We start from the raw sequence: 21,024 nt of genomic DNA, 5'->3' as shown, positions 1-21,024 counted from the left end.
GGAGTGTAACTCGTGCTGTGTGGATGTGTAACTCGAGCGGTGTGGATGTGTAACTCGTGCGGTGTGGAGTGTAACTCGTGCGGTGTGGATGTATAACTCGTGCGGTGTGGATGTATAACTCGTGCTGTGTGGATGTGTAACTCGAGCGGTGTGGATGTGTAACTCGTGCGGTGTGGATGTGTAACTCGTGCTGTGTGGATGTGTAACTCGTGCGGTGTGGATGTATAACTCGAGCAGTGTGGAGTATAACTCGAGCGGTGTGGAGTGTAACTCGTGCGGTGTGGATGTGTAACTCGAGCAGTGTGGAGTATAACTCGAGCGGTGTGGAGTGTAACTCGTGCGGTGTGGATGTATAACTCGTGCGGTGTGGATGTATAACTCGTGCTGTGTGGATGTGTAACTCGTGCTGTGTGGATGTATAACTCGAGCGGTGTGGAGTGTAACTCGTGCGGTGTGGATGTATAACTCGTGCGGTGTGGATGTATAACTCGTGCTGTGTGGATGTGTAACTCGTGCGGTGTGGATGTGTAACTCGTGCTGTGTGGATGTGTAACTCGTGCGGTGTGGATGTATAACTCGAGCGGTGTGGATGTGTAACTCGTGCGGTGTGGATGTGTAACTCGTGCGGTGTGGAGTGTAACTCGTGCGGTGTGGATGTGTAACTCGTGCGGTGTGGATGTATAACTCGTGCTGTGTGGATGTGTAACTCGTGCGGTGTGGATGTGTAACTCGTGCTGTGTGGATGTGTAACTCGTGCGGTGTGGATGTGTAACTCGTGCGGTGTGGAGTGTAACTCGTGCGGTGTGGATGTGTAACTCGTGCGGTGTGGATGTGTAACTCGTGCGGTGTGGATGTGTAACTCGAGCGGCGTGGATGTATAACTCGTGCGGTGTGGATGTGTAACTCGAGCGGCGTGGATGTATAACTCGTGCGGTGTGGATGTGTAACTCGTGCGGTGTGGATGTGTAACTCGAGCGGTGTGGATGTATAACTCGTGCGGTGTGGATGTATAACTCGTGCGGTGTGGACGTGTAACTCGTGCGGTGTGGAGTGTAACTCGTGCGGTGTGGAGTGTAACTCGTGCGGTGTGGATGTGTAACTCGTGCAGTGTGGATGTGTAACACGTGCTGTGTGGACGTGTAACTCGTGCAGTGTGGACGTGTAACTCGTGCAGTGTGGACGTGTAACTCGTGCTGTGTGGACGTGTAACTCGTGCTGTGTGGGCGTGTAACTCGTGCAGTGTGGATGTGTTGCAGTCGTACAGCTGTAGCCAACTAACCCTAGCCAAACTTTCACCCTGGCTCAACCCAAAATGCAGCCTAACCCTAACCCTAGCTGAGCCATAATGCTCACCAAGCCCTAAACCCAGACTGTAAACCTGGACAGATCCAAACCCCTAGCCTCCAGACCCTAGCCCAATCCTAACCCCAGCCACACTCTACCCAGCTCAGCCCTAAACCTATCATAATCCTAACCCCAGCCCTAATCTAACCCTAGCCCAATTCTAACCCCAGCCCTAATCTAACCCTAGCCCTAATCTAACCCCAGCCCTAATCTAACCCTAGCCCAATTCTAACCCCAGCCCTAACCTAACCCCAGCCCTAATCTAACCCTAGCCCAATTCTAACCCTAGCCCTAACCTAACCCCAGCCCTAATCTAACCCCAGCCCTAACCTAACCCCAGCCCTAATCTAACCCTAGCCCAATTCTAACCCCAGCCCTAATCTAACCCCAGCCCTAATCTAACCCCAGGCCTAATATAACCCCAGCCCTAATCTAACCCCAGCCCTAATCTAACCCCAGCCCTAACCTAACCCCAGCCCTAATCTAACCCCAGCCCTAACCTAACCCCAGCCCTAATCTAACCCCAGCCCTAACCTAACCCCAGCCCTAATCTAACCCTAGCCCAATTCTAACCCCAGCCCTAATCTAACCCCAGCCCTAATCTAACCCTAGCCCTAATCTAACCCCAGCCCTAATCTAACCCCAGCCCTAACCTAACCCCAGCCCTAATCTAACCCCAGCCCTAACCTAACCCCAGCCCTAATCTAACCCCAGCCCTAATCTAACCCCAGCCCTAACCTAACCCCAGCCCTAATCTAACCCTAGCCCTAATCTAACCCCAGCCCTAATCTAACCCCAGCCCTAACCTAACCCCAGCCCTAATCTAACACCAGACTGACCCTAACACTAGTTCAACCCAAATCCTAGCCTGAACTCAGCACTAGGCAAACCCTACCTCTTCTTCAACCCTATTGCTAGCTTAACCCTAGCCCTAGCCCAAACGTAACACAAGCCCGTACATAACATAGACCCATCCTAACCGTAGCCCTATCTTAACCCTAGGAAAAGTCTAACTGTGTGTAAACTTTAACCCAATCCTAACCCTAGCTAAACCATAACCCTAGTTCAACTCTATCCCTAGGACAACCATAACATTCTCTACCCAGCAGGATGCACCGCTAACGTCTCAGAACGAATGAACAACTGCTGCTGCTATTCAGCACCTTGCTGTAGTTTTGCACTTTTGTTGTTGTTATTCTGATGTTGTCCTTCTGCACCTTGGAATTTTGCACTTTATTACTGATTTCTCTTTGCACTGGGTTAACTGCTAATATATGTTGAATGTTATATGAAACTATCTATCTATCTATCTATCTTGACTTGTGTACTATGTTAACTTGAAGTTGAGCTTGAGCACTAGAAATGCCTTTGTGTCCTAGAAGTTGTTTTTACAATCATAAACTACGTGTGTGTAGCGCTCACATTCCAGGAGTTCAAGCCGTTTGCAAATTCAGGCATTAATTATGACCCCGACCCCGCCCCCAATATTCCATCTGCCTCTGCGCTTATAAAGGACAAACTCTGTTTATTGTGTGAAGTGATTTATGTTTTTAGTGCGTAAGAAGCTGCAGTTCTCTCGCTTCCCAGACTCTTTTGGTTTTGTAGTGAAACAGGCGCAGCAGTCTGTCAGAGAAACACACAACACATCCGGTAAAGACAAGCGTTCGGGTCGGTCGGACGTGTTAACATCACAACAAGGTAAAAACCCTTTTGGTATTTTGTGCTTAATTATGGATTTTAGGGCTACGGGAGATTGCAGCAGGTTGGAGATGGTCACAGGGTCAGAAAGTGTAGCTTGTGATATTTCTGTAGCTGGGTTTCTCGGAATTGAATAATCACACTGCAGTGCAAATTTGCAGACTAAGTGTGTGAGAACTAGAGATAAGCTTCTCATAAATAATGTATATATTCTTACATAATGTATACATGACTTACTTTTATTCAGCTGCAGTACTGCTGGATGTGGATGTTAAAGTACACAAAAAACTGATAAAATTAAAAAAAAAAAAAAAAAAAGAAATCCGGTGAATCGGTTAAAGTACAGAAATTTGTTTATTTATGTATTTATTTATTTTTGTACTGTAAGTTTGAGCACCAGAAAGGCAGTGTATAAATGGAACATCATCATCATCTTCTTCTTCTTCTTTCTTTATTATTTTTTTCATTAAAAAGAAGCTATAGTTTCTTTATTTGACTGCTTTCCTTTTTCTACTTCTTTGCCTTCTACTTATTTTTTTTGCAAAGCTCACACTTCTATATCCACATGCTTTCATTTTTCTTTTGTACTTTCTTTCTTTTTTTCAAGAAAGCTTATTCTTTTTCATCTGATTGCTTTCTCTTTTTTGTATTTTCTTTCTTTTCTTCTTTTTTCGGGGAGGGGGGGGGGTATCTTTTATTTGACTGCTTTCTGCTTTCTCTTGTTTGTTCTGTTCCTTTTTTTTGGAAAAGGTTGCACTTCTTCAGCTTCCTGTTTTCTTTTTCACTTTAGTTTTTTTTGAAGGCTTACACTTTGTATTTTCTGTTCATTTTTGTTTTGTATTTTCTTTTTGCGGGAAATTTTTACACTTCTTCTTCTGACTGCTTAGTTTTTTTGGTGGTATTTATTTATTATTATTATTATTATTATTATTATTATTTAGAAATGTATGGTTCTTCTTATTGCCCAACTTTTTTGTTTGTTTAGTTTTTTGGGGTGTGTTCCTGCTTTCCTGTGTGTTTTTTTTTTTCCATTGGAAAGCTTACACTTTTTCATCTACCTTCTTTCATTTTTTTCCCCTTGTATTTTCTTTTCTTTGTTTTTGAAGGCTTATGCTTCTTCCTGCTTTGTTCTATTTACAGCCTATTTTTAGGAATTTAATTTAGTCTAACAGAACAGAAAATTGTCATTTACATATAATTTTCCTCTGGCTGCAGCGTAGATGAGGCAGTCGAGGGAGAAATTCAGCTACACTTTAAGTTCATACATCATTCAGGTTCTGCAGGCTTTATTAGAACAAATCTCTGGTTATGAAAACACACGAGCACGTAGTGTTTCATTTCTTTTTCTCCACCCGTGTGGCATTTCCATGAGCCTACAGAGATTCTCTCTCAAAGCTATATGGATATTAATGGTATGAAGACTTTGGATGACAACACAGGAACAGGAAGTTTACAATGTTCACAGCTGGCACAGTATATCAACCTTTTCACACACTCCAGCTCTCTATTGTGTTTCTCTGGCAGTGAAAAGAGCAGCACAGGTGGTGGATGCACCACTCGGTCGGGGATTTTTCACTGAAAACCTTCCCAAAGTGTGCCTCGTTGTCCATGGCCTCGTCTATCAGAACGCAGGGGCCAGAGCAGACACACGTGGGGCGGTGCCCTGGAGGCCCCGGCTCATTGAACACCACTGACTCATGAGTAATGAGCTTCTGACCTCTGCGTGTTTGACACTAGCTCCAGAAGCTGTTTGGGAAACAGATGACGCTCTGGCTGTTAAAGTGCACATGCGTGTGTCTGTCTATACAGTATATTCTGGTCAGATGCTCTTTATCACTTTAAAGTCCATTGCCTTTATTAAAAAAGTCTCAAATTCTTAAAGCTCCAAATAATAAACAGGAACATTTTCAGTGTTCATGATGAAAATGTAAGAGATCAATTCTAGATGCTGGATTTTTAAAGCTAAACACTCTGTTTTTTTTTTCTTGTAAAGTGAAGCCTTTTGATTTTTGATGATGTCACCTTACACACAGGGTCAGAGAAAATATTTATCATTTATTATTTAATCATTTAATATTTATACCATTAATATTAATCATATTTGTTTTATTAGTCATATTTTCTTTCATAGAGAGTACATATACTCTTAAAAAAATCAGAACACTTTAAGGCTCTTTGCTTGTCCCTCCATTATTTCTATCCTATAGCAAAACTTTTTCCTATCAGAAACAGTTCCTCTTTCGGAACCCTTAAAGAACCCTTAAAGAACCCTTAAAGAACCCTTTTTTCCTTTTTCTGGGTAAGTGCACTCCACATTATTGCTCATTATATTATTCTTAACACCTAGAACCTGCCAGGAGCTCTTAGCACTTCAAGGGTTCATTGGATAAGTAAGGGTTCTTAGGCTCCAAAAAGGGTTTAACCTGGAACTTTTTTGGTACTTTTGGTTTAACCTGGAACTCTTTTGGTAGTCTTGGTACAATCTGATCTCTTTTGGTACTTTTGGTTTAATCTAGAACTCTTTTGGCTTTTGCTAGTCCCCTGTAGAGCTTTTAAAGGGTCTCACAGGGGAACAAATGAAGAACCCTTAAGGGTTTAAAAAAGTGTAGCTAATGAAAGACATATTTTACTCAGAAGTACATCGTTACAGATCTTATGATTCACTTTTCTTGCCTGTTTTATAGTTACATAATGGTAATATATATATATATATATATATATATATATATATATATATATATATATATATATATATATATATATATTTGCAAAAATCGTGCATCGTGGAATAATAATGAAATCACTTTACAGGTCCATTATTGACTGACCTTTTAAAGCCCATTCATCAAAAATTCTTTTGTCTGATTTTTGAAAGGCATGTTATAAAGACATGTATTGATTCCACCCAAACAGGAACAGTAGGTAACATGTCTCAGGTATGGGCCATGCTGGAGGTTTAGCTCTAACAGGTTGTGATGCATGCCGTTATGGTTGAAGCAGATTGCAGATGTCTGGCATGCTGGCTTTATTCTGACTCCCCTACAGCGCACTCCAGACAAAAGCACTCAATAACCGCGACTCCTCGGCCCGCCCTATTACTCCTGAACAATAACAACTGAGGGAATAGCAATACATCGCAATATGGCGTCTAGCTGTGTCTGTGGATGGGGGGAAAGAGGGCTTTATTCAATGTCTCAGTCATGAATTTGTCTACAGTGTGGAGTAATTTAGAGTGGATTGGAATGGGAGAGATGTGACGGAGCTGAACATCACCTAATCGACTGAAGGAAAAGTAACATTAATGCTGAAGTAAGTTTACAACAGAAAATGAGTTCTGACTTTGATTAAAACACTTTAGGCCACACCCACTTTTGATATAAATCCAAGTGTTTTGAACACTAAACAGATACAGAATTACATATTGTTGTTGCTTTACTGGTTTACATGGGAACTTTAAGGAGAAATACATCACATAGTTTTGGTGTTTTTAGTCCACTTGATATGATCTACTCAGAAAAATGCCCTCTTGCTAACTGGCGGATCTTCACAATTAACTTTTGGCATTTATGATAGGGTGGGTATGTAAAGCAACAACAATATATAACTCTATATCTATATAACTCTACTGGATTTATATCAAAAGTGGGTGTGGCCTAAAGTGTTTTTAATCAAAGTCAGAACACATTTTCTGTTGTAAACTTACTTTGGCATTAATGTTATTTTTGCTTCAGTCGATTTGAATCGTTATACATGTATACATTCTGTCCCTTTACTTTAGTTTAGGTCAATATACATGATGAAAAGGAAATATTCCAGTTCAAGAAAGCCTGTAGTTTTCAGAACTACATAAAGTAGAAAATGTCAAAATTGCATATCACAATTACTCCAGTGTTTCTTAACTGATTTTGGCCTGTGACCCCATTTTAATGGCTGAAATTAAATTAATAGCTTAGGCTAAATGGCTAGGTTCAAAATGTTTTTTTTTTTAATTATTATTTTAAAAAATATTCCCAGTACTCCACAACAACAGTTGGCAAAAATCTACCTGATTGAGAACTTATGACCAATTTCTATAAGCGATCCTGTAAGTCCACCATTAAGTCAATTTATGAATTTTACTATTGATTTAACATTTATTACTTTAACATTAACATTAAGTCTACATTTCAAATCAGAGCTACTTTATGTGATTTTGATTTTTCGATACTCTGTCTATACTTATTAGATTTTTTTCTTTTCTCTGTTGAATGTGACTAGTTTTAGAGGGCAAATGGGTTATCTCTTCTCACTGCTTCTGCACATATTCTTATCTTCTTTTGTATCTGACTTTTCTCATAAGGTGCTTGATTTTATTCTTTTTATTTATTTTCCTCTTGCTCAGCTTTTCTGCAGCCCTAAGATCAACTAGACATCTCTGGGGAAATCTGCACAGCAGCACTGTTGGGGAGAAATACTGATAGTATCCTATTTTCTGAACCAAAACGTGCATAGAAATGATTTAATTCCTTAGCTAGTGACCTTTCCATGCAGATAGCACCTGACATTTTCTGCTAATATGAGGTTTCTGGGGTTATTACAGTTAAACAGATTCCACGGATCTAATTTATCTGATCTCTTTGCTTGTATAATAGTTTTATTCACATCTTACTCAGCTGTCCTATAAAGATAATCATCTACTGATTTATAAGCAGAATTTATAGTCTTCCTTTGCTTTTATTTTATTAGTCTTATTGGCTTTGGGTGTTGAAGGAAGGCAGCATATTTAAAAACACGTGCAGTCAAAACTTTTTTAAAATGATAGTTTATGAAGTTTTCCTTACAGGAGAAACCTCTGTGATGAATAACGTGGTCATAACCAGTAAGGATAGGGGGTTGTGCAAACGTGCATTCAGTTAGGACAAGTGGGTCTGGACCACCAATATTTAACTAATTAGGACAAGAGGGCGTGGACTATGAACATCCAACCAGTGCAGGCCACCAACATCCAACCAGTGCAGTCCAGCAACATCTAACTAGTACAGGCCACCAACATCTAACCAGTGCAGTCCAGCAACATCTAACCAGTGCAGTCCACCAACATCCAACCAGTGCAGTCCAGCAACATCTAACCAGTGCAGTCCACCAACATCTAACCAGTGCAGGCCACCGACATCTAACCAGTGCAGTCCACCAACATCCAACCAGTGCAGTCCAGCAACATCTAACCAGTGCAGTCCACCAACATCTAACCAGTGCAGGCCACCGACATCTAACCAGTGCAGTCCACCAACATCTAACCAGTGCAGGCCGCCAACATCTAACCAGTGCAGTCCACCAACATCTAACCAGTGCCGGCCACCAACATCTAACCAGTGCAGGCCACCAACATCTAACCAGTGCCGGCCACCAACATCTAACCAGTGCAGTCCACCAACATCTAACCAGTGCAGGCCACCAACATCTAACCAGTGCAGTCCACCAATGTCTATCCAGTGCAGGCCACCGACGTGTAACCAGTGTAGGCCAACGACGTCTCACCAGTGCAGGCCACCAACATCTAACCAGTGCCGGCCACCGACGTCTAACCAGTGCAGGCCACCAACATCCAACCAGTGTAGGCCACCAACATCTAACCGGTGCAGGCCACCAACATCTAACCAGTGCCGGCCACCAACATCTAACCAGTGCAGTCCACCAACATCTAACCAGTACAGGCCACCGACGTCTAACCAGTGCAGGCCACCAACATCTAACCAGTGCAGTCCACCAATGTCTATCCAGTGCAGGCCACCGACGTCTAACCAGTGTAGACCAACGACGTCTCACCAGTGTGGACCAACAATTAGAACATGGGGTTGTAGACCAATGTCTAATCAAATAGGACAAGGGGGGTGGACGACAGACATTTAACCAATTAAGACAAGGGCGTGCGAATCACAAATGTGTAACCGATTAGGACAAGGTGGTGTGAGCCACCAAATTCTAAATGATTAGCATAAGGGTCTGTGGACCATCTACAGCTAATCAATTACAACAAGAGGGAATGGACCAATAACATTTATCCAAATAGGCAAGCAGCTGTGGACCATCAGCAGGAGTACATATGTCCATAGAAAAAACTTATATAATCACTGACATGCATATGATTAAGTATATTTGTGTTTGAATGGTTGCAAAGAGTCAAAATGACAACAATAGGGTTCCTCAAGGGTTCTTTGTTAGTTGTTCTATATCTATAAAGGGTTCTACTTTGAACTTTTTCTTAAAGGCAAATACGCCTGTGTAGGGTTTTACATAGAAACACTGGAGTTCTTTCAAAAAAAGACAAACCAGATATCCTTAGGGGTTTTCAGATAGAACCTTAAAATCTAATTATACCTTCTCTGTATTTTTTGCAGGACCCAAATTTTGCAGGCCTCCTTCTTGATAAGCTCCATGCGCTAGAATGGCCTCCAGGGGGTCAGGGTGCTGAAAGCTGCTGTGAAGTGTGTGGAACTCCTCTGCACCAGCTACGACGCCTGGCTCTTCACTCAGCCCTAGGACTGGCTCTTGATGGTACCCCTAACCTGCAGTGTGGATCTTCCTCTGGCCTGCTAGCACCTCCCCCCAGTGCATCCTCACCGAGACCCTCCTGGGTGAACCAGGGTTCCTCATCTGCCACCATACAGCACCCCTCAAGGTACCACATTGAACCAGTGGCTGGTATCAAGCATAAGGAAATGGGCTGGATCAAGTCTGGTGCTGCTGGCATGGACATAAAGCCGAGCTGCCATGCTACAGTCACTCCGTTACCCATGTACGCTCAGCAGTATCTGGAGGGGGTGTGGAGTGTGACGTCTGTCAGTAGAGCCCATCAGCAACAACAATCGCAGGTAAGAACCAGAACTGCAAGTAGGAACATCTGTCCAATCAGGACAAGGAGGTGTCCTGTGAATCATCTCTTCTTCTTCTTGCACCAAAATTTGGGTGTTCTATCACAAGGCATGTGGTTTGGTATGGAGGGGGTTGTAGTGTATTTCACTTCCGTCAGTGTGCTGCAGTGGTGCCACACTGAAATGCAGTCACTGACCAATCACAGCCCTAAGCTGTACTTGGGGGCGTGGCTATAATGCAGGATCACACACTTTCTGCTATTCAAGAGAGCAAGGTATAGACAAGCTGGTACAAAAAGAAATCTGGATGCTCAAAAAAGAAAATTATTTACAGCCCCACTTCAGCATTGTGTAAAATATTAAACTTGTGTTTGTGACCCTTTGTGACCAGGTGTAATAGAGCCATTATGAAGCTTCATATCCTCTCCTCCCAAGGCTGAAACGCTGAGTTGCACTCACTCCACATGGCCTTGTTTTATACAACTCACTGGTTAAACATATTGTTTTATCAGGAGTCAGGTTCAGGTGTAGCTTTACAGAGTCCTTCAGCAAGGTTTGATGGGATTCAACATAAACACCTCAGCAAAAATAAATCTTTCAGCTGTGTGACACGCCATCTATTCACGAGAAAAACGTCTGAATGAGACAAACTTTTTTGGTTTATTTTCATAAATGATGAAATGTAAAATAAAACAAACTAAGACACATCAGATTTGGTCACACAAACTTTAGTTCATAAGATTTATCAAGTTACACTAGAAATGAAATCCCTTAATGAAGTAAGGTCCTAATTAAAAAAAAAAAAAGATTTGCATTTTTTTCTGAGTCTTTAAAAATCCATTAATCAGCTATGGTTGGGAATCTTTTATGTTTCTTTGCTCCTTGGAACGTAAAAGCTTTTAACAACTAATATTAATATTTAATGAAAAGCATTTCCCTTGGTCTGCTGCCTGAGTGACTTAGCATTAATTCAGGATCATGATTCAGTGGATTAGCCTCCAACATTGACCTTGTGGACACCAAGTGACCTTGCCTTCGGGATATAAAGCGTTAAGTAATTTCTGCTCATCAACACAGCAGTGGATGTCTCTGACCTCATTTCCTTACAGGAAGAGGATATAAATTATGACGCCGATGCTAAGTGATATGTTAAAGGTGAAATATATACTCATGTACACACAGGTCAGTTTAAATGCAGTTCACGGATTTGCAGGGAAGTCAGTGACAGATTGACAGGGAAGTCATGCTGAGCCAAGTTACACTGTGTCAAGTGACTGCCTTATTTTGTGATTTGTTTTTATGATATTTGGGTGTATACAGAGGATGCACACAGGAGAACATTATTTCACAGTAGCAGCAAGAATAATATGGATAAGAGTAGCAATAATACACAATTTTCACCTAAACTGGTGCATCTGAAAGCAAGGAAATGAACAGATAGCAAGAAAATAGTAAAAATTTAAAAAGATGAAATAAAGGAAGAGAAGGATGGGAGAACCTCAATAACTATAACCCTATCTGTAACCCTAAAACAAACCAACCAACCAAACAAACAAGCAACCAACCAACCAAACAAACAAACAAACAATAAATCAATAAATAAATGCAGATCAGAAAATGGATGCAAAGGAGGGGAGAACCTCGAGACCCCAATCTATAATCTTAAAACAAATGAAAAGAAATAAACAAAGAAACAAACAAACAAATAGACAAAAAAGGAGGGGAGAACCTCAGTCCCCAATCTATAGCCCTTACATAGATAGATAGATAGATAGATAGATAGATAGATAGATAGATAGAAACCTGTCGAGCTCCTGAGGCCCCCAATTCATAACCATAAAACATTATCAAAAAAAATGTCATAAAAAATGTAACAAAAATATAAGGAGGCGAGAACCTCAGACTCCAATCTATAACCCTAGAAATATGGAAAATAAACACAAAACAAAACAGAGATAGACATAAGAGAAGGAGGAGACAGCCTAATGCTAATCAGCTAATCAGCTTTCTGGTAGGAAACACTTTTTTTTAGGATTCTACAGAAGCTGTAGGGTCTGAAGCAGCTAATTAAAAGAGAGAGTGTGAGTGTGTGTGTGTGTGTGTGTTCAAGCTCATTATGAACTCAGCAGTTTATCAGGCCAAACATTTACAGATATAGAAATGAGCAGGGCGGCAGGTGCACGTTGGAGAAATTATTATTATTATTATTATTATTATTATCATTATTTACCTTTTCCTTTTTACCGAAGACTGTTATGACTGTTATGAATCAGGGTTTCCATGGAGACATTAAATCTGAACTTTATAACGTATACTCGTCTAACAGCTTGTGGCCATATTGATTGTTTTTTGGTTGTCATGATGCTCTGTGTGTTAATGTGTATAAAGTACGACACCTGAGCAACAAAACAGTTTTTACTCACAATATAATGAAATACAACTGTCTTCTGGTATGAAATGTATTTTGTTGTGCATGAGGAATACGTAGAGCAGTCACTTCTCGTCCTGTCACAAGGCGACAGATTCACAGATGGAAGGAGTTTTTGTACATTTGGTGTTACAGAGGCGACGAAGAGGTGCAGGCAAGCCAGTCAGGTTCTCACAGAGACGGAAAAGCAATTAGACCTTGAGATTTTTTTCCGCTTTGGGTTAGAGTAGGTTGTTATTTTGGATGCTGAAGTGTGTTTGCACCAAGACAGCTGCTGAGAGCAGACCTGCAGTGGAATTTCAAGTGAGACACATTCAGGTTTGTCTGTGCTTCAGGATAAGCCTCATGTCTTAATTGTCAGCTCTGCATATCGCTTGCAGTCAAATAAGTCCTCGTCTCCCAGGCTGGCTAATTTAGAGCACCGAAGTGCCCGAGTTGAGGCTGGTGTGAAGGTCGGGAGGGAGCCAGGATGGCAAATTGTCAACAGATGGCACAGCGGCCTCACCGCAGGGTAAAAATGGCACCTGACGTCCATCTGGGAGTGTTTTAACCTGCCACTGCTCTGATGCTGAAAAAGGACATGATCTGAATATTTATTCTTTCGTTTTTCCTGTAGCAATGATAATGGAGAAGCTAGGATGCAGTGTGACACATGTAAAGAACTTCAAGGAATATTCTGGATTTTATTTTTTATTGTATTCTCTTTTTAGGGCATCATGTTGGCACAGTAGTGTAGTGTAGTGTTACTGTCTCATAGCTCCAGCGTCCCCGGTTTGTCTGTTCTCCGTGTGTCTATGTGGGTTTCCTCCACCTCCTAAAAACATGTCAGTAGGAGAATTGGTGACTCTAAATTACCCCTAGGTGTCAATGTGTGTGTGTGTCGTGCTTTGTGATGGACTGGCGTACCATCCAGGGTCTATTCCCACCTCATGCTCAGCATTCCCAGGATAGACTCCGGATTTACCAAGACCCTGACCAGGATAAAGAGTTTAATGAAGATGAATGAGGCATTTGTTGGTGCAGTCACCCCAATCTCTCAGACCAAAGCAGAACATGCCACAGATCCAATAATCAGCTATAAACACTCATTACCTCAGCAGCATCTCTTTTTCTCTCTCTCTCTTGGAGTTAATAAGACAAAAAAACAAACCACAAAGTGTAAACTCCTCTGACCTGAAGATGCTGGAAATCTTTAAGTTCCAGCTTTACCTCTGACTGTTACAAAGCGCTGACACTGGAGACTCCTTCCATAAACGTTAAATAAACATTTCCTTACTTCGCCAAATCAATGATTTTTAAAATCTTCGTACATAAAAGTCCCTGTGAACGAGCTTTTACTATGGAAACGATAACGTATTAGAACGAGGGCATTAATATAAACCTGTGATTTGCAGCTGCACTAATATCAGAGCTGCTGTTATAGAAAATTAATCAACGCCTTCTGACCAATCAGAATCCAGGATTTAACAGCACTGTTGGATAATACTAGAATCTCGAAGAGGCAAATGTGTCCAATACTCGATAACATTATAGCTTAAGGTAAAGAAGACGAAAGTGAGGTTGATCTGTAGGTGTGTTTGTAACGAAGACAGAGTGTGTGTTATGGTTATTAACACACACTCTAATGTTAATATAATGTTTGTTAATTGTTGTGCAATTAGCTGTAATGAATGCACCGCCATTTCTGACATTAGTTGAAATGAATATTCATCTAGCAGAGCCTTTATCAGTCCACACTGACGCTCTCCCTCACTCTCTCTCTCTCTCTGTCTCTCTGTCTCTCTAACAACCACCTCCCCTCCACCCGGGGGGCTTCCTGAGACATTTTAACACACGTTCAAATTAATTAGGAGGAAAAAGGAGCCGTCCATTGTGAGCTAGACACGTCCATCCCTGCTGGGCGCTAATGGCGGACTCAGACATGAGGATATAATTACTGAGAGAGAACCGAATTGTGAATTAGTGTGCTCAGCTGCTCTCTGGTACAAGGGGTCTTATTTCTACCACCACGTGAGCGAGTCAGATTCTTCTGCCCTCGTTATCTCTCTGTCAAGCTGTCAGAAGATGATCACGGCTCTGCCAGTTTTCAGCTTCCTACGTTCCCGTCGCGGCTTCCTGTTTCAGCAGCTTGTCATCCAGAGAAATGTGAAGATCACATGTCATACTATTCGTGTGTGTGGTTTGTTTCATGTTATATAATGTATGCTGGTTATATGTAGGGCATGTTCCTGACACATGCAAAAGAGAGAGAGGTGTGCACTAATGCTTCAAGAGCAAATCTTATGAATTATATCAGTGTGTAGAACAGCATGATGTCACGAGTGAGGTCAGCTCTGATGGTGCTTTGATGAAGATGAAGTTATCAGTCCCCTGCAGTAGCTTAAAGATTTAGTAAGGAGAAACCAAGAGTGATAGCACTGGGTAGAAAAGCAGGGATTTGAGCTGGGATTTTTTTTTTTTTTGAGAGAGAGAGAAAGATGGATGAGATTTCACTGAGACTCTGTGGAAGTGAATTTCACTTAGCCTGCCTTCACACCAGCAAAGCGACAGGTGACCTTTCATTTCCTTTGTACGTGTGCGATACAAAGCTGCGATTTCAGATAAGCTTTAGTGCCACATTTGCTTTGAAAATTTCTCAATTAGGTATGAAGTGACAAATCCAAGCAATTGTCCAGAATGATTACTCGCACCAATCCTATGGTGTGTGTGGTCCAATGTTCCTTTAGTTCCCCACTCACAACTTTAGTCCTTGTAATTAGTTCCCATTAGTTCCAAGAAAAACATTACCAAGAAAAATAAAGCTTGAAAGGAAGTAGTAAAGATCGTTGATGCCTCTTGCATGTGTGTGTGTGTGTGTGTGTGTGTGTATAGCTAGTACAGTTAGCTTGCTTTGCTAATCTAATCTGAGAACAATGCAAGTACAAAGCCGAGTACAAAAACAAGTAAATCAAACTGATTCACACACTGATTAGCGCTTTATTTATTTTGTGTTTAACTAGTTAGCTTTGAAACTATATACTATATCTGCTACTGTTTCTTATTGTAACTGGACAGGCCACACCCACAAGAAACAACAGCAGCAGTCGGTACACATCTGCAACACACAAACGACAATCGACACGAGACCCGTCACTTGCTAGTGTCTACACAGGGTCAGGGAGTTTTCCTCATCTCTGTTGCCTCTGGATTGTTCACTAGGGATCTAACTCTACATCTGGATTTCTGTGAAGCTGCTTTGGGAAAATGTCTATAGATAAAAGTGCTTTACAAATAAAATATTTAATAATATTTGGGAAAAAAACGTAAGAAATGTGAGACATAGCAGTATATAAGAGACTAACGTTACTTCATGTCTTGTCTAATAACTTGGATTGGCTTGTGTTCACCAGAGTGAGGAGTGTAATGCTAACCAATGTTTCCTGGGAGTTTAAATAAAAACGTAAAAGTATCACTGAAAAATACTCAAGATTTCAAGATTAGGTCACAGTGATACTTGGATTGCCCTGTTGTGGTTTTATCTTCCTAATATGTTAAATGCTCTAACTCCAAAATCTTCAATTTCAGTATTAACACTAATCACATTAGCGAACAGCTGTTTCTCTCTGCTAGTTTTTTTTTTTTTATTTATTTCCCAGTGACCTCTACCAGGAAGGATTTTCTCAAATCACATCGATCTCTCAGAGGTCTGCCTTAAGGCATCTGCCCCTTCCTCGTGGCTCTGCTACTGATCTGTTTTGTGATTTTTCGGGGAGAAGCTCTTCTGTAATACCTTTGACGGTTGCTCTGCAAGGCTTGCTGCTTACTGTGAAATCTTTTAGGCTGATTTTCTCACGATAGCTACTTTCACAGTCTGCCATGCAAACCTTCATGTTACTGAGCTAGTACACAGAGTTGTGTTACATCAGTATTCATCCCTCAGAGATGTGTCTCAGTTACACACCATTCTGATCTTGGACCTATCCCATTATTGCAATATTGGTTTGAGCAAGAAGCCATGAAAGTCCACAGGATTTTCTTTTTCACATGGAAGTAAACAGAGGAGACGCAACTTAATGATGTGATTTTAATAATCTGACTGAGGAGTCGAGAAAATTGACTTGAGCAGCTGCGTAACCTGATCCTGAATATGAGGAACTTTCCCCACGTATATATATTGATATAACTTTTGAGCTTAAGTTGTTGACTCTGAATATGACCCACTTTCACTAATATATAAATGGTACACTTATGAAATCATTTTCACCTGAAAATCTGTGTTTATTAGCTTCTGTTCTGATCTCTCTACATTTCTGTAATATCCAGAGTCTGGTTCCAGACAAGAACAGCATGAGATCTGAAACTTCACGCTCTAGCCAAGTCAGTGCTATTCCCTCCATCGCTCTGAAAGGAAACAGACATAGCAGCCAGATGACATCTTCATCTCCAGCTCAAAGCAGTTCTGCAGCCTCGTTCTTCCTCAGGTAAGCCCGGAAACATACTTTCTTTTATCTCATCTTCTGTAGCCACATATGTTTTACAACTCGACGATGCAGTTCCTGGATTGAACCTTGGCTGAACTCCATTTCAGTCACAGTTAGAGATTTTGATAGATGAGCCGATGCTAGGTAATTTATCCCTGAACTCTGATAACACAGCATTCAATTTTCCTTAAAAATCTTAAGAGTTACTCAGTAGCTATTTCTAAAATTGATTTGGGGGAGGAGCTATATACAAGTTTATACTGTAACATCAGCTTTGCGCCAATCACGTCCAACCAGAGCAGTACAGTGTGGTTCTCCCAGAACATGTGCACTGAGCTGGCTAGCTGGCTAATTTAGCTCCTGTTGGTGGTTGTCATGTTATAATGTTACATATATTATGTATTTTTTTTTAATATGCAAAATGGGCTTGGATTATTGTTGTTACAATCATGGAAAAAAAAGTCATGGAAAAAAATACTAGTCGGAAACTATCTGATTTAACTGAATAAAACAGTTATAATAAAGCAAAACAACAAAAACACAAATTAAAAAACAAAAACTGCTCCTGCTGCATCACAGGGCGGCATAACACACCTGGAGTAAAGTGCTATCTGCCCTCTTCCACATACATGAGCTCACAGATGCACATGATTGGCTAGTGTCAGTGTGACTGACAGGGAAGAGAGAGCAATGCCCCTCCCACCCAGAAAGCACGGCCAATTTTGCTCTCTTGGAATCCTGGCTGCGGCATTGTCGGGATTCAAACTCACGATAGATAGATAGATAGATAGATAGATGGATAGATAGATAGATAGAAAAAGCAAACAAACAAATGGAAAAAGAAAGGAAAGAAATAATACGATCCATTAGTAAAATCTCTAATGGTGTTTATTGTGTAATGGACCTTAATAAGGAATGGTTTAATGGTTTCCATCAGATTCCTAGTGAGCTCCACTAGAGATTTTCTGTTTTTTATAAGATACTAGCAGAACCCAACAGAGACTTCTTTTATAGGTAGAGGATTACTGTGAGAATAAAATTAAATAAGGCACCAGGAATCATTAGGAACATCACATTCTATTAACTTTCCATTAGAAAGAAGGAGGATGTTTGATATAAACTGATACCACGGTACGCTGAAAGCTCGCGTGCTGTGTGGTTACCATGCAGGGAATTCTTCATGGCCTTCCTCTGCGACCCCTCTTCCCTCAGTCCCAGCTCTCTCTCTCTCTCTCTCCGTCTCTCTCTCTCTCTCTCTGTCTCTCTCTTCATCTCAGCTCACCCTCTCTCTCACTCTCTCTCTCACCCTCTCTCTCCGTCTCTCTCTTCATCTCAGCTCATCCTCTCTCTCTCTCTCTCTCTCTCTCTCTCTCCATCTCTCTCTTCATCTCAGCTCATCCTCTCTCTCTCTCTCTCTCTCCGTCTCTCTCTCTCTCTCCGTCTCTCTTCATCTCAGCTCATCCTCTCTCTCTCTCTCTCTCTCTCTCTCTCTCTCTCCGTCTCTCTCTTCATCTCAGCTCATCCTCTCTCTCTCTCTCTCTCCGTCTCTCTCTTCATCTCAGCTCATCCTCTCTCTCTCTCTCTCTCTCCGTCTCTCTCTCTCTCTCCGTCTCTCTTCATCTCAGCTCATCCTCTCTCTCTCTCTCTCTCTCTCTCTCTCTCTCTCTCCGTCTCTCTCTTCATCTCAGCTCATCCTCTCTCTCTCTCTCTCTCTCCGTCTCTCTCTTCATCTCAGCTCATCCTCTCTCTCTCTCTCACTCTCTCTCTCCGTCTCTCTCTCTCCGTCTCTCTCTTCATCTCAGCTCATCCTCTCTCTCTCTCTCTCTCTCTCTCTCTCCGTCTCTCTCTCTCTCCGTCTCTCTTCATCTCAGCTCATCCTCTCTCTCTCTCTCTCTCTCTCTCTCTCCGTCTCTCTCTTCATCTCAGCTCATCCTCTCTCTCTCTCTCTCTCTCTCTCCGTCTCTCTCTTCATCTCAGCTCATCCTCTCTCTCTCTCTCTCTCTCTCTCACTCTCTCTCTCCGTCTCTCTCTCTCTCCGTCTCTCTTCATCTCAGCTCATCCTCTCTCTCTCTCTCTCTCTCTCTCTCTCATCCTCTCTCTGTCTCTCTCTCTCTCTCTCTCTCATCCTCTCTCTCTCTCTCTCTCTCTCTCTCAGTAGTCACTGGTGATGGTGTCAGCACTGAGCAGTCTCAGTGAATCTGCAGAGTCGTACACAGCAGCACAGAATAATGCAGTGAAATGTCATCAATCTTAACTGTCTTACAGAGCGCAAAAACCCCCAAACGGGCGCGAGGACGGTGTTCTGCTGAGTGAGCGTAGGAGAATATTTAGCGTGAATGCATCAGGTAGTGATGTTATTAGACCAAAATATCCATCAAGTCCAAGAAATTCCTTTAAAACTAAACTACACAGAAGTGGTACAACAGCGAAGTGATCAATGACTTTAAAGCAGCCTCACTTATTTCTGTCTCCTGACCTTAATAAGAAAAAACCTGCAGCTTGTCGTGTTACAGAGAAACCATAAAGCGTAAACTCCTCTGTCCTGAAGATGTCGTAAACGTAAAGTTACAGCTTTAAATCTGACTGTGACAAAGCGCTGACACTGGAGACTCCTTCCATAAAAGTTAAATAAATAAACATCTTAAAAAAACTCCACCATATTAACGATTACGCACATTTTTAATCAGTTTGTGTGTAGCATCCGCTCCTGTGAATGAGCTGTTACTATAGAAACGATGACGTATCAGAACGAACGCATTAATATAAACCTGCACTACTGTCAGTGCTGCTGTTACAGGAAATTAATCAACACCTTCTGGGCAATCAGAATGTAGAATTCGACAGTGCTGTGGTATAAACACATACCCAGACTTTATAATACACACCTTCATCACTGGAGTGTTTCTATACAACACTAGAAGGTGAATGGTTTAAAATGAACACAACTCACCTGTCTGATGTGTGTTAAATATGGAAATGGTGTGTGCATTAATTAACCAGACACTTAGATTTGCTTTTTAGTTAAACTGAAGATAAACCAGTGTGTTTATTTACTGACAATATTAGCTGTCATTTAAAATGTGCTGCGCAGCCACATCTGTCCTAAACCCACAGAAGAGGTAAACACAACCTGGACTGTGTGTGTGTGTGTGTGTGTGTGTGTGTTGAAGGCTGAGGTTGTGTGACGTGGAATAGGATCACTTGCTTAGTCGTGTTAGCCGCTAATCGCTCTGTGTCCGTGCATACGATTTGCTTATTGATGACCGGACGCATTTAGAATTCGGATACGCTGTACACACCTTGGATTAGTTTCTATTTATCAACACGACACTGCTGGTGAATCCTGGATTCTGATTGGGCGATTAATTTTCTCGAACAGCAGCTCTGACAGTAGTACAGGTTTATATTAATGCGCTCGTTTTAATACGTTATCGTTTCTATAGCAACAGCTCATTCACAGGGACTCGTTCTGCAGATGCTCCAGATGTACACTTGTGTAATTGCTGATATCGTGACATTTTCTGTAAGGAGATGTTTATTCAACATTTAATGGAAGGAGTCTCCAGTGTCAGTGCTAGGTAAAGCTGTAACTTTAACTTTTATTTCTTTTTTTTTTTTGTCTAATTAGCTTAATAAAAGAGAAGCTGGAGAAGGAACGACTGTTTATAGCTGCTATAATGTAAGTGAGAACAGGAATTATGTTTCATGGCATTTTAAATGTAACTGTAAGTGGATAAAAAGTATGACGTGTCCTTCTCTATGTCATGAACTACACTACCCATCAGCCCCTGCACGTCATATGATCTTGTCACATGTTCATTGTTGTAGTTGTTGTTTTTTGTTTTTTTTTTCGCTATATAGTCTGTACGTCTCTGAGAGGAATAACACACTCTGAGACGTACAGTTACAGGACGTTAATCAACTTCAGGATCATAACAGTAACCGCGCTGATTATTTTTCTATTACAGCATGACACGGACTGTTTTATTCCTTTACTCATTAAAATATATATAAAACTCGCTTGGACCAATTTACCCAAATAGAGCTCTACTATTATTGAAAGGTGGATTAAAAAGAAACAGAGAGAAGAAGGTTGAGGTTTCACATCATTCTCTCATCCGTCTTTTTTTTTTAGAAAAGGACATTGCTTTCTACATTCACTCCTTTAATCGTCCTATTAAAGTGAAACGCAGAAAAGAGTGCAGGCGCTTTATTCATTTCTCAGCAGGTGTTGTTTCCTTTG

General features: G+C 41.4%; 1 protein-coding gene across 1 annotated transcript in view; it reads left to right on the top strand.

Annotated features, from left to right (window-relative positions):
- The window catches only part of kif26aa (kinesin family member 26Aa), a 94,488-nt gene that overhangs the window by 27,481 nt on the left and 45,983 nt on the right, over nucleotides 1-21,024 (top strand). Inside the window, exons 3-4 of the mRNA XM_034313438.2 lie at nucleotides 9,420-9,893; nucleotides 16,624-16,781. Coding sequence (XP_034169329.2) covers nucleotides 9,420-9,893; nucleotides 16,624-16,781 — 632 coding nt within the window. The remainder of the gene's footprint in view (nucleotides 1-9,419; nucleotides 9,894-16,623; nucleotides 16,782-21,024) is intronic.

The sequence above is a fragment of the Pangasianodon hypophthalmus genome, chromosome 19 (assembly GCF_027358585.1).
Source record: "Pangasianodon hypophthalmus isolate fPanHyp1 chromosome 19, fPanHyp1.pri, whole genome shotgun sequence".
In the NCBI taxonomy this organism is placed as follows: Eukaryota; Metazoa; Chordata; class Actinopteri; order Siluriformes; family Pangasiidae; genus Pangasianodon; species Pangasianodon hypophthalmus.
Note: the sequence above shows the minus strand (reverse complement) of the source record. Positions and strands in the feature narration are given on the sequence as shown.